The 12,304-nt window shown below is 54.4% G+C and overlaps 6 protein-coding genes and 1 non-coding gene across 7 annotated transcripts; 5 read left to right on the forward strand and 2 right to left on the reverse strand.

Moving 5' to 3' along the window:
- Nucleotides 1–348: 348 nt before the first annotated feature.
- On the forward strand, nt 349–1,602 carry J4E92_005666 (uncharacterized protein; the record flags this gene model as incomplete). Its single annotated transcript, XM_051497045.1, has 1 exon — nt 349–1,602. One exon carries the CDS (start codon nt 349–351, stop codon nt 1,600–1,602), a length of 1,254 nt encoding a protein of 417 aa, XP_051352705.1.
- A 638-nt stretch (nt 1,603–2,240) lies between these two features.
- On the reverse strand, nt 2,241–2,782 carry J4E92_005667 (uncharacterized protein; the record flags this gene model as incomplete). The annotated part of the gene is made up of 2 exons (XM_051497046.1): nt 2,241–2,382; nt 2,433–2,782. The coding sequence occupies 2 exons, from the start codon at nt 2,780–2,782 to the stop codon at nt 2,241–2,243; spliced, it is 492 nt and encodes a 163-aa protein (XP_051352706.1).
- A 1,049-nt stretch (nt 2,783–3,831) lies between these two features.
- On the forward strand, nt 3,832–5,012 carry J4E92_005668 (uncharacterized protein; the record flags this gene model as incomplete). Its single annotated transcript, XM_051497047.1, has 3 exons — nt 3,832–3,948; nt 4,003–4,724; nt 4,772–5,012. The coding sequence occupies 3 exons, from the start codon at nt 3,832–3,834 to the stop codon at nt 5,010–5,012; spliced, it is 1,080 nt and encodes a 359-aa protein (XP_051352707.1).
- Nucleotides 5,013–5,520: 508 nt separating this feature from the next.
- On the forward strand, nt 5,521–6,962 carry J4E92_005669 (uncharacterized protein; the record flags this gene model as incomplete). Its single annotated transcript, XM_051497048.1, has 3 exons — nt 5,521–5,778; nt 5,838–5,969; nt 6,018–6,962. 3 exons carry the CDS (start codon nt 5,521–5,523, stop codon nt 6,960–6,962), a joined length of 1,335 nt encoding a protein of 444 aa, XP_051352708.1.
- Nucleotides 6,963–7,446: 484 nt separating this feature from the next.
- On the reverse strand, nt 7,447–9,348 carry J4E92_005670 (uncharacterized protein; the record flags this gene model as incomplete). The annotated part of the gene is made up of 1 exon (XM_051497049.1): nt 7,447–9,348. One exon carries the CDS (start codon nt 9,346–9,348, stop codon nt 7,447–7,449), a length of 1,902 nt encoding a protein of 633 aa, XP_051352709.1.
- Nucleotides 9,349–10,172: 824 nt separating this feature from the next.
- Nucleotides 10,173–10,253, forward strand: J4E92_005671. The gene has a single exon. It is a non-coding gene; the product is annotated as a tRNA-Ser (tRNA).
- A 976-nt stretch (nt 10,254–11,229) lies between these two features.
- J4E92_005672 (uncharacterized protein) lies at nt 11,230–12,211 on the forward strand (the record flags this gene model as incomplete). Its single annotated transcript, XM_051497050.1, has 2 exons — nt 11,230–12,039; nt 12,164–12,211. The coding sequence occupies 2 exons, from the start codon at nt 11,230–11,232 to the stop codon at nt 12,209–12,211; spliced, it is 858 nt and encodes a 285-aa protein (XP_051352710.1).
- Nucleotides 12,212–12,304: the final 93 nt, after the last annotated feature.

The raw sequence follows: 12,304 nt of genomic DNA on the forward strand, positions 1-12,304 counted from the left end.
ATAGAAACGGTCGGAGAGGGTGTCGTCGGTCGATGTGTCTTGGGTCAGAGCGACGAGGTCCAGCGGCGGCAGGCGGTGATGTATGGCGCAGCCGAGCCTTCCCAATTCGTCACGCCGCTAACGCCATGGGGCTACCGCCGTCGATTGCTCTTGCCCAGGTGCCTCGAGTCTATTACTGAAACCACTCGCCGCACCTTTATTCTACAGACTCAATTTCCCTTCCCTCCCCTCAGTGTGTGTGCGTGGCCGCTATCCTGCATAGCCTCACCGCCGCACCCCGGCCTTCTGAGCAGGGGCCGTTGCAGCGCAGAAGCCGCATGAGCCTGCAGTCCTGCCTCATCAGCAGCCATGCAGCACTTCACCACGCAGCTGCGCCATGAACAGAACAGGACACGCTCGTTGCGCGCGAGTCAGTACCACAGGGCAAGAAGAAATAAAGATAAAAGGAAGGAAGATGAATCACTTGCGGATCTAGAGGCCGACGACGAAACGCAGCCAGACGCCATAGCCCAATCGTACGCCTCGTCCACTGCGCCTGGAATAGCTCAGCTGCGTGTCGCAGGCCTATTGCCCAGTCAAGAGGACAAAGTCCCTCCACCACCCTTCCCCCATGCATCTGCGAGCGTGTCCAAACAACACAATGGCCCCGCTAAAGTCCAAGAGGAAATGGCCAGACCGCCTTCACGCCTCTACGCCGTCCACGCCTCTTCAAAAGGTGGTGCCGTCCAAGGCCATCCAGAGGCTCAGAAGAGGGCTCATCTCGATTCTCTGTCGACGCTGATGCATTGCTGTCTGCTCAAGGGAGATTACGAGCGTGCGGGGAGAGCGTGGGGCATGATTTTACGGACGCAGGTTGCTGGTGGGCGCCCTGTAGATCCCCGTAACCACGGACGCTGGGGCATCGGTGCTGAAATAGCGCTGCGTCGAACGCCACAGACGCTGATGGAGCACAGATTCTCTCCAGAAGGCTTTGAGCTTGCTCGTGAATATTATAATCGTCTCATTATCCAACACCCAACCCGGAAATTGCAACCCCATGCTGTTGACGAGAGGACATTTTACCCACCCATGTTCTCGTTGTGGATCTACGAAGTCCGCGAAAAGAGCAAGCGTGCAAGACAGCAGCTGCACGACGACGTTGCAAACCAATCGCGCTCCTCTCGAAGCACGTCAGTCGACAGTAACATCAGTGAGACTCCGGACAACTCTTCCGCAAAAGAGGCGACAATTCAAGCGGAGGAACTTAATCAGGCTCTGGAGATTGCAGAGCGCCTCGACCAAGTCATATCATCTCCGCCATTTGATAAGCAGGCAAGTCTCCTGGAACTCCGTGGCCACATTTCTTTATGGGTTAGTGATCTCACAATGGGAGATGTGGACACCCATGCGGACTGGGCTATGGATCCATCTACGCACTCAAGTCCAGCTCCAGAACAGCTCAAACGACTTGCAAAAGCTCATCATGAAGTGCTAGCAGCGCAGGCGTTTCTCGAAAGAGCTGTTGCGAATGGGGCTGAGAGCCAGGCAGCAACTTTGTCAAGTATCAACATCAAGCGTCGGAGTCTGGTCAAAACTATGGAGCAGTTGCGTACTGCCAGGTGAGGCAAGCACCTCACGGATGAACAAACTTTGATTTCCGCGTTATACCCAACCTCTTCTTACAAGACTATTACAATTTGAGACCATGCACCAAGGTCCCGATACGTGAGTATCCGCTTCTCACATCTCTCTTCTCGTATATGTCAACCCGCCTCCAGCAGTATCTGACTGAGGTCCGACCCCTGCAAGCAGCGCAAGTCTAGGCGTAGGAGGCGGCGAGGACAAGACAAAAAGCAAAGTCAGCCACCTCCCAATCATACACAATCCCGCACAACAGCCTCGTATGTGGAACGATAAATATGGCTCCGAGCTCAAACCTAGAAGGCGGCGCAATTTGCGATCGAGCGTGTCGAGTCGCATTAACATGACCAACGATGTCACATGAGCTTGACATAACATAATCGCACGCCAACAAGAGGAGAGGCAACGTTGAACTCGAATCTTCATTTGGGCAGTAGAGTCTTCGCCCGGGTATCCTAATGACTGAGAAAGAAAAGCTAGTAAGAAAGCCAGACCCGTTTAAACGCCAAAACACCCCCGTGAGAAGCCAAAGTCATCCATACCCTTCCCGCCAACACTACATCAATCAAAGGAAGCCACCAAAGACAATCCCACGGGTTTGACATGCTAGCTCAAGCCATCTAGCACTGAGGCGAGTTGCAGATCTTACGCACGTTCTGGGGTACGAAGGTCTGGGGTCCACCAGTGCAGACGCGCTTGTCGCCTTCAGTGTGGCAGTTAAGCGGGTCGATCTTGACTGCGGTACCTGAGATCCACTGGTTGCTGGTCTACTGTTAGTGGTCGTATGTGAAGGAATGTAGTAGTGGACTCACCCTGAGCAGGTCCAGGAGTGGCTGATCTGGTAGTAGGCCTGATCTTGAGGTCCACGGAGATCGAAGAGAAGACGGCGGTCAGCGACCTGGCACTCGTTGTTGTTGGGGACAGATGCACCGGAACCGCCGCAGTGAACGCCGTTCTGGACGGGGTCGTCGTTGCCGCCTCCGGAGAAGGAAGACTTGAAGGTGAAGTCAACGCTACCGGAAGTAGCAGAGGTGACGAGCTTGTAGTCGGAGATGGTGTAAGAGACCGGGATACAGCCTTCATCGCCGCGGACAGCAAGGCTGGCGGGAGCAGCTACGGCAACAGCGGCAAAGACCATTGCGAGGGTGTAGGAAGAGCGCATCTTGAGGGTATGTGGCTTTGGTAAGAGGTGGAAACTTGGTAGCAGAGTGAGTTGAGGGGCTGCGTGAGTTGAAGAGTTGATACTTTTGTGAGTGCGATGACGAGAAGGAAAAGGTATTGGAAGAGATTTTTGAGTTATATATACTGGCAGGAGCGTTCGCTATGGCGCAATTCGGGGCCGCTACCGGCAGGGGCGACGGGCCAGATGCGTACGAGAAAGTGACTGGAAGGCGAAAAATCGGGTTTGGGTCCGTTCGTAGGTCGCAAGACGAGCAAGATGAGCAAGTTATTTGGGGCTGTACGAAGAAGAGCTAGCGGGTTCTCGAGGTTCAGCAAGGAGATCTTGCGGCTGAAGGTGCAATTGGGCAGGTCTCAGTATAAGCTTACGCGCAGCTGTTGGGTTGTACTACCAGCAGCTGAGCTACATACTAAGGTAACTACCAATAGCTGAGCCATGTAATGAGGGACTAGATTAAGGACAAAGCGACGTTTGCGAAACGAGCGTTGGAGGTTCCCGTGGGTAGCACGCCATATAGAAACCGACAAAGGCAAAGACGAGTGGCAGATGATCATGGTCAGACATATCCGCAAGAGATGTGGAAGTAGGACATCATTGCCCGTCTGTCAACAGTAGGACACACTATGGTCAGAATGCAAGAGCCAGAAGTAGGTACTAGAACAACAGCATTTGTTGTCCCCAATTCACTCTATAATTTAGCAATTAGAAAACTCCAGGGAAAGAGATGTAAAATATAACCAGAAGCAAGCCTTGTTCTTTCATTTCTTGATCAGGGGCTTTGTTGTGTTGTAACGTTCGAAGATTCACCTGTTCTGACTTCCGCGTTCCTGCGGGAGGACGTATGCACCTTTGAAGGTGCTCAGAACACATGCTCAGAAGACAAAGAGCGAGCCCGGTGTAGTGGAGGAGACAGTACCTTGTAGGGCGATGGTGCGTCATTGGCCCGGAAGCGAAAGACCAGCATGGCACTCCCGCGGGGAGCATCGTCATTTCACATGAGCAAGTTGGCTGCCCAGACGCACTCCAACACAATGGACATCACACCAGTATTCAACCAGATACTCGCCAAACACGATGCGCGCCCGATCGAGCCTCATGTATTCCGTGTCGAGGCCCTAGATGATTTTGTGAAGGAGGCATACCGCATTGTAGGCCACGTTGCGCGCCTGGACTCGAGGGGAGGTGGAAGCTAACTGTCGCAGCGAGGTCACATTGCGAAGCTCCACACGGACCTGAAGTCGATACGGCAAAGTTATCTCTCGACGGCGCATCCTCCCCGCCGGAAGCAGTACACGCGAACCAACGGCTCCGCGACGTCGGCAGACAAAGATGCAAAGTACCTCAGCGACACGCAGCGCAACGAGATTGACGCCCAAGCGAAAGAATCGATACACGGGCTGAACGATGCCATCAAAAGACTAGGCATTGCTGAGCAGACACGGCAGGAAACGCAGACGCAGGTTGCTTTGAAGAAGCGCGCAAAGCAGGGCCTAGGTGCGCTTGGACGATGGGCAGCAGGCGGGGCAATCACAGCAAAGAGCGTCGAGGAGGAGATCCAGGAGGCGAAGGCAAATACGATCAAGGCGCATCGAGAGGGCATAATATGGTCGCTGCAGAAGCAGCTGGAGCAGTGCGGCCAATTCCAGAGCGACATGATGGAGATACGGCTCATGCGCGAGGTGGAGAAGAGCAAGAGCGTGCTGTACAAGACGAGGACTACGGGACCAACGAGCAGCGACTACAGCGGCATGAATGGCAGCAGTGCAGGCAACGAGTCTTCAGGCTATCGCGCGAAGCCGACGTACAACCCCGACGAGTCGAGCGCGGTGATCGAGAATCAGCTCGACCCCGAGCAGCTCCAGCTATTTGCGCAGGAGAATCAGGACATGCTCAAGCAGTATGAGGACCAACTCGACAAAGTTCGGTACGTACTCGAACGTGCGCATGATGAACAACTACTGACACAGCCAGCGCAACCGAAAAGTCCCTCACCGAGATCTCGGAACTACAGTCGACGCTCGCGTCCAACCTCAGCATGCAGGCGGCGCACATTGACCAGCTCATCGAAGACTCGTTCAACACGACGGAGAATGTAGGGAGCGGGAACAAGGAGCTCAAGCGTGCGACGGAGCGGGGCAGCACGGCGCAGAAGCTGTTCTGGGCGACAAGTGTCTTCTGCACGACACTTGTCTTGTGGGACTTGTTCATCTGAAGCGTGCAGGAAGACAGGCTGGTGTTGTTAGTAGACAGTCTACATGTGAATCAATCGCGGCCTCGCCGTTAGTATCCGCTGCGCTCTGAGTGGACCAGATTCCCAGAAGCAGGAAAATCAGCCCATGTGGGGTGGGCAGACATGAACCAAGTGCAACGCAGACCCACAACGGTTCATCGCAAGAAATTTATGGTCGTGGTGATGCCCTGCATGTGAGACGGCCTGTCTGGCTGACATGATGGCGCGGCAACTTGTGCCTCGGCTTGCCTGCTCACACGACGCTGCGGCAGACCTTCCGAGCGTCAACTCTATATAACGAGCTGGCCGAGAGCCGTCGCCATGTCTGCATCTCTTGCTCATCGTCTCGCGCCGGCCCTCCCGGTTCTCCGCATCTCGTCTCCAAAAGCAAACTGCGGGGTTTAGCGTGGGCGGACGCGGCTTCCCTTTCCTAGGCAGCGGCAGCGGCAGCGGTGAAACGTAAACGTGGGAGCGCTCCTACGCCGTAATCATGCCAGACTCACGCACCTCCTCCTCCACCCCTCCCCAGACCTCGTCCAAGACACGCCTCTCCCAGATCTCCTCCCACATCGAACCCATGGCTGCCACCGCTTTCGACGCGAATGTCGTCCCCCAGGCGCCCGAAGACCCGCTCTTCGGCCTCATGGCTGCCTTCCGTCGCGACGAGGACCCCAACAAGGTCGACCTGGGCATTGGCGCCTACCGCGACGACAATGCAAAGCCCTGGATTCTGCCCGTCGTCAAGAAGGTACGCCATCGCGCCTTCCTCGTGTCCACACAACACAGGCTAACACTACACGTCCACAGGCCGACGACAGACTGCGCGACGACCCCAACCTCAACCACGAGTACCTCCCCATCGCCGGTCTCGCCGAGTTCACAACCGCCTCCCAGAAGCTCGTGCTCGGTGGTGACAGCCCCGCCATCAAGGAGAAGCGGGTGAGGACGCCCCTCCATCACGTCATGACTTGAGCTCACACCACACAGGTCACCAGCTTGCAGACTATCTCTGGCACCGGCGCCGTCCACTTGGGCGCCCTCTTCCTCGCCAAGTTCTACAAGACCCAGAGCCAGCGGACCGCCTACTTCTCCGACCCGACATGGGCCAACCACTTCCAGATCTTCTCCAACGTCGGCCTCGAATACAAGACATACCCCTACTTCTCCAAGAAGACCAAGGGCCTCGACTTCGATGGCATGATCGGTGCCCTGCAAGATGCGGCAGAGGGCAGCATCATCGTACTGCACGCGTGTGCTCACAACCCCACCGGTGTCGACGCTACACAAGAGCAGTGGAAGAAGATTGCCGAGGTGATCAAGTCAAAGAAGCACTTCCCTTTCTTCGACACCGCATACCAGGGCTTTGCTTCCGGTGACCTTGCAACTGACGGCTGGGCGATCCGCTACTTTGTCGAGCAGGGCTTCGAGCTCTGCATTGCCCAGTCCTACGCAAAGAACTTTGGTCTGTACGGCGAGCGAGCAGGCTGCTTCCACTTCGTCACCTCGCCCTCATCCGATGCCGAGTCCACCATCAAGCGCATCGCCTCACAGCTCGCCATCCTCCAGCGCTCCGAGATCTCGAATCCTCCTGCCTACGGTGCCCGCATCGCCTCGACCGTCCTCAACGACCCCCAGCTCTTCGCTGAATGGGAAGACAACCTCCGCACAATGTCTGGTCGTATAAAGGAGATGCGCAAGGCGCTTCGTAGCAAGCTCGAGGACATGGGCACACCCGGCACATGGAACCACATCACAGAGCAGATTGGCATGTTCAGCTTCACCGGCTTGACAGAGCAGCAGGTTCTGAAGATCCGGGAAGACTCCCATGTGTACATGACCAAGAACGGTCGTATCTCCATGGCTGGCCTGAACACACACAACGTCGACTACTTTGCGAAGGCTGTCGACAAGGTTGTGAGGGAGACACAGTAGGGTGGAGGCATAGCACCTTGTAGAGGTTTTCAGGAGTCTTGCTAGCCACGACTGGCCGAAGCTCTAATGTGTTACGATTATACGAGACGGCGACCAAGCCGTACTGTTGGGATGGAGAATCTATCATAGACCAGTCCTCCCCTCATCTAGACTATTAAAGTCCGCTATTGAACATCCGGATGTGATGCCATTTCCCCCCTCTGGTCTAACACTTAAAAGACTGTACAAATACATCGCTTCGGCAGACACAACGAATAAAGGGTCTCTGGACAGTCACATTCATGAGACTCGGTGTGGCATACATGATAGCAGACAAAAGAATGATATGTTCAAATCAACACATAGGGTATACAGCTCCAGCGGTCCACCTGACGACAAAGGAATAAACACCCATACAAGCAGTGAGACGAACAGTAGCCGTCCGGCACATCTTCAATTTTCTCATCATACGCACCATAGTCATCATTATCGCAAACTAATGCGTCTATTTAACCCCTTTGCTATGCGTAAACCTCGCAATACTGCCAATACTCCAGCTTTTCCCCTTTCTCTCCTTTTCCCGACGCTTCTTCTCCTCACGTTCCCGTACCTCGTCACTCGATTCCAGGAGACTGTCTCCACTGAGCCGCTTCAACATGTCGAGAGTCGAAGACGTTTTGCGCAGACGGCTCTTTTTCGGGGGTGGCGGCGGGACAAGATCGTCGAAAGTTGGAGTGCGCCATTGTAGGACGTTCGTGTCTATGGGTAGAGGTGGGAGAGGGGCATTGTTTCGCTGTATCGTAACGAACCTATCCTCCATGGGTGGGAGAAGCATGGAAGATGCGACGGGCGATAGTATGTGTTCTTCTATGTCATCGCTGTTGTTGCTACCGTAGCTCCATGACGACTCATTCGTTCCTTGGATGGGCAAGCTTATCGCGCTACTGCTGTTTGACGAGTAAGCCGAGTACTGGTATGGGTGCGGTAGTGGTGCTGAATGAGGTGGTTCATAGTCGTCGGGTCTAGGCTCAGGTCTACTCGCGTCCACAAGGAGGGAATCTGATTGCGCACGCTCTTTGGGTAGAAAGGGATTGTCTCGGAAAGCCGGGTGGTCAGACAGTGCTGGTGGCGGATATGTTGGTGCTCTCCACACTGACATTGGTGGCCTGGGTTGTCGCTGAACGTGTTGGGATGACCTGGCTGATGTGTCTGCGGAGTGTGGACGCGTCGTCATGGTTGGTACAGTCAGACTTGTTTGCGACACGGTTCTGGACAGTGGAGACAGGAGCCGTGGTGAAGCGGATCGCGCGCGCGACTCGGAGGCGGTCTTTCGTAGAGTATGTGACTCAGTAGGGGCCGGTGACTCTGCTATCGGAAGTGGCTTGGAGAATGCCCTCTCTTGTGCCTTCAACCAATCCGGTGTTGCGCATGCTGATATCGCTGACGCATCGTAACTCAGACTGGAAGGATCTGCTTCGCCCGTGGTGAGTAGTTTCTCGATTGCTTCACGCAGGTCCTGCGGGTCGACGTTATCAGAAGCGCGCGTAACCGCCCACTGCGGGTGGTTGACTTTTATGGATAGCTGCCTTGAACGGGAACCTTCGGACGATACGGTGGAGGTGTCTGAGAGACCAGGTGGGTCGCCATGGGAGTGACTTCCGTTATCCGTACGGCACTCCTCTGACACCGGTTGCACCTGAAATACCTGAGAGGACTTCGTCGCTAGTGGGCGGATACATGGCCACGAAAGTGACTCTTGCATGAGGTCGTGGATGTCCGGTTCTGTTGACAGTGTGTCCAACTCCTCCAACTTCTTCGCTACCCCCGGGTTCTGCGTACATCGCAGCTTGGAGAGGTACGCGCTGCATGCTTGTGTGTTGGAGAGTGGATGGCCGTAGTCGATCAGATCTTCTAGTACCGTTGTGAATTCAGTGTTGAAGTCCTGGATGCTTGCGTACTGGTCGATGTGCAGGTTCAGGAAGTGGCAGAATGCGTGGTGGTATCCAGAAAAGCTGAAGACACCGAAATTATCGTCCAATGCTTGCAGCATTTCTTGCGAAGTGTGGTTGATGGGAGGTAGGGGTGGCCCGACTTCGAAGACTTCCTGCATCACTTCTTCTGCCACGGAAAGAAACATGTCCAGCTTGACCTCGCGATCTTGTCGAACCCATGCTCTTCGCTCCTCGAGCAGGCTCGGCTCTACGTCTTTCGTTTCCTCTGAGGAGATGTCTGGAACTGGCCGTGCCTTTGGCATAGGCATGGGTAGAGCGCCATTGCAGTATTTCCAAGTATCTTTCGATTCCAGCGCGAACTGGAGACTGCGTCGCCAGCGAGAGTACTCCGGCCCGCTGGAGTCTAGTTTTAGGATGGGGACGCCGGGTAGGCGTGGAGAGGTTTGTGGCTGCATTGGTCCTGGTTCCGCAGGCGTAGCTGCACTTCTGAACGGTGCAGTTGATGGAAGGAGCTCGTAGGAGAATAATCACCGAGGAGACCAAGCACATTTGAACATCACCGCATAACACCACAGCCCATCAGCATCGTCTCACCAGAATATGGCCGCATGCACATCAGCCCTGGCACCCTAGCTCTTTGTTCCAAGGCCGGACTTCCACAAAGGCGAGCCAACCGTAGCTTGAAGCATACAGCCATGCACAACCACCATGATCCCAGATTAGGTGTCGCACGCACCAGGACCCCTTACCTACACAATCATTGAATTGGGTTTGGGCCGTTTTCGTCGAGTACCAAGACTGACGTGTAGCAGACTTCTGGCCGTTGACCGTACTCCGCGTCGGGTAGTAATGGGTGCGCAAGCGAATCAAAGCTATGGAACGCGTGGCGGTATGAGGATTATTGGTCGTCGGAATCCGGTGGCTGCGGGGAGTTTCTCTGTTCCCGCCTCATCTTCATGTCCGAAACGCAACGTTGCGGCTCTTCGCGGGATCAGGCGAACAATCGAAACTTTTTGACATCGGGCCTTTTGCCGCCCATGACGGTGTCAACGTCAACTATGATGACTTGGCTCGAGCAGGATTGAGCTCTCAGTCTGCAAAGAACGGTAAGCGGGCGGGGTTGTTCGGGATTACGAGTGTCTGGGTGGAGGTGTGGAGACACCAGGCTTCTGGGTGGCACCCCACCACATCTACGCATAGTCCGAACCGTAGATAGCTGGTATATATTATGTTTGAATCCACCGTCTTTCATCGAAGCAGCAATAGCAGCAAAAACGGGGGCGTTGTGGCGGAGTGGTTATCGCGCAAGACTAGAAATCTTGTTCCTTCGGGAGCGTCAGTTCGAATCTGGCCAACGTCGATCTTTTTGCGCATGGAGGGCAGTAGTTCTCTCTGGCTGAAACCTTACTTTTTGCGCTTTTCTACGTGACAACATTGTGTTGACTGCCAAGCCCATCTTGGCGTATACACGCTCCCCAGTCCGGACAGCTGCTATCTAACATCTCATGCCACCGCGACCCTTTCCGTTCCCCTTCCGCGTGGGCACCGATATTTGCAATGTCCCAAGAGTACGATCCATCATCACGCCCCGTACTGGTAGCGAGAGCGAGCCTCTGCGCCCTCTGCGTCACTACCTGAAGCGAGTGTTTACCGAGCACGAGCGCCACTACTTTTGGCATCGCTTTGGGCCCGAAGAATCCGTATTGGAGAAGGCAGATGTAATTTCCAAATTTCTCGCTGGCAGGTGAGTATTCACATCAGCTTAATCTCTCGACTACAAGCTTACGTGATACAAGGTTCGCAGCGAAAGAAGCTTGCCGCAAAGCAATTCAACACCTCGACATCGTTCAAAGAGGGTTTAAGCATATCATGATCCTCCCTGTTACCGCGGTTGATCGCAGTAAGCACCAATCGCTTCGGCCCCAGGGCTTGATCTTAGATATGGTCTACGAGGATTTCGAGCCAACCTGGGTGAAGCCTGACGGCAAAATTGGACTGATCGATATGAGCGAGATCGATGGGCAGCTGTGCGAGATTAGTATCAGCCATGATGGAGACTATGCGACTGCTGTGGCTATAGTGCCGATGGCGGAGAAGTGGGAACATTGATTCGGATGGTTCTGGTGCGGATTTTCTCGTTTGTCATGTTTTGCTGAACCAATCCATGGATGCTGGTACCAAAGATCTTTGTCAATCATGAAATCTCCATCCCCAATTCGACATAACCACGACCATCACATGTGGCTTTATCCATTCTGTTGCTGCCCAGAAAATGCGTCTAGCTGCTTACATGAACGAACTTCCGTAGCGACTTGAACTACACATTACATCACAACATGACAACCACATATACAAGGTCTACGTTTGGCAAGTCCAACATGTTCGCGCCCGCGCTGCCATCAGCATGGCAGCGTATACAGCAGGATCCAATACTCTTCATCGCACAGTGGTTATATGCTCACCGACCGCTTTCGACAATACCACAGCCCGCGACCACAACATCGAAGTCCGCTTCTACGATCCCGGTTAGGGTTATCTGCATCTCCGATACGCACAACGAGCAGCCGCATGTACCGAACGGCGACATCTTGATCCATGCCGGCGATTTGACAGTCAACGGCACATTCGAAGAGCTGCAGTTACAGCTCGACTGGTTGAACAGTCTGCCACACCAACACAAGGTTGTGATAGCAGGGAACCACGATTTGCTTCTCGATCAGTCCTTCTTTCGCCGCAACCCACGACTTGCAAGCCGAGAGAATGATGAACGCAGACTGCGAGATCTCAGATGGGGAAGTGTAGTATACCTCGAGAACGAGCTGAGGGTGCTCAACGTTCGGGACAGGGACGTCAAGGTCTATGGAAGTCCCATGACGCCGAAATACGGCAACTGGGCGTTCCAATACCAAGCAAAAGACATATGGTCAAACACTGTCCCGGAGGCGACGGACATACTCGTCACGCATGGCCCTGCCAAAGGCCACCTCGACTCGTCATCCGCGAACCCATCTTACTTGCAGGGCTGTGCTCATCTTCAGCGGGAACTTTGGCGTGTGAAGCCGCGACTCCATGTCTGCGGGCATATTCACTCAGGAAGGGGCGTCGAGTGTAGTGACTGGGGATGGCTACAGTGGGACTATGACGCTGTATGTTGTGGCGAAGAAGGACGCGTCGTCGTCCTGAGGATGCTGGCTTGCTGGGTCTGGCTGTGGGTACTCTGCATGTTGGGAAGAGCAGCGAATGGACGGACTATGACGAGTGTTAATGCAGCAGTTGTTGGTGAAGGGCTCGCAGAAGGCGAGCAAACTCTTCTCGTAGATCTTCGGTAACTTGCAACGATTGCCACGTCATGAGACACCTCTCCTCGTTGTACACGTAACATGTACTGTTTGTATGCCTCAACACGATGTC

The sequence above is a fragment of the Alternaria infectoria genome (assembly GCF_024043175.1).
Source record: "Alternaria infectoria strain BMP 0036 chromosome Unknown scaffold_8, whole genome shotgun sequence".
Lineage (NCBI taxonomy): Eukaryota > Fungi > Ascomycota > Dothideomycetes > Pleosporales > Pleosporaceae > Alternaria > Alternaria infectoria.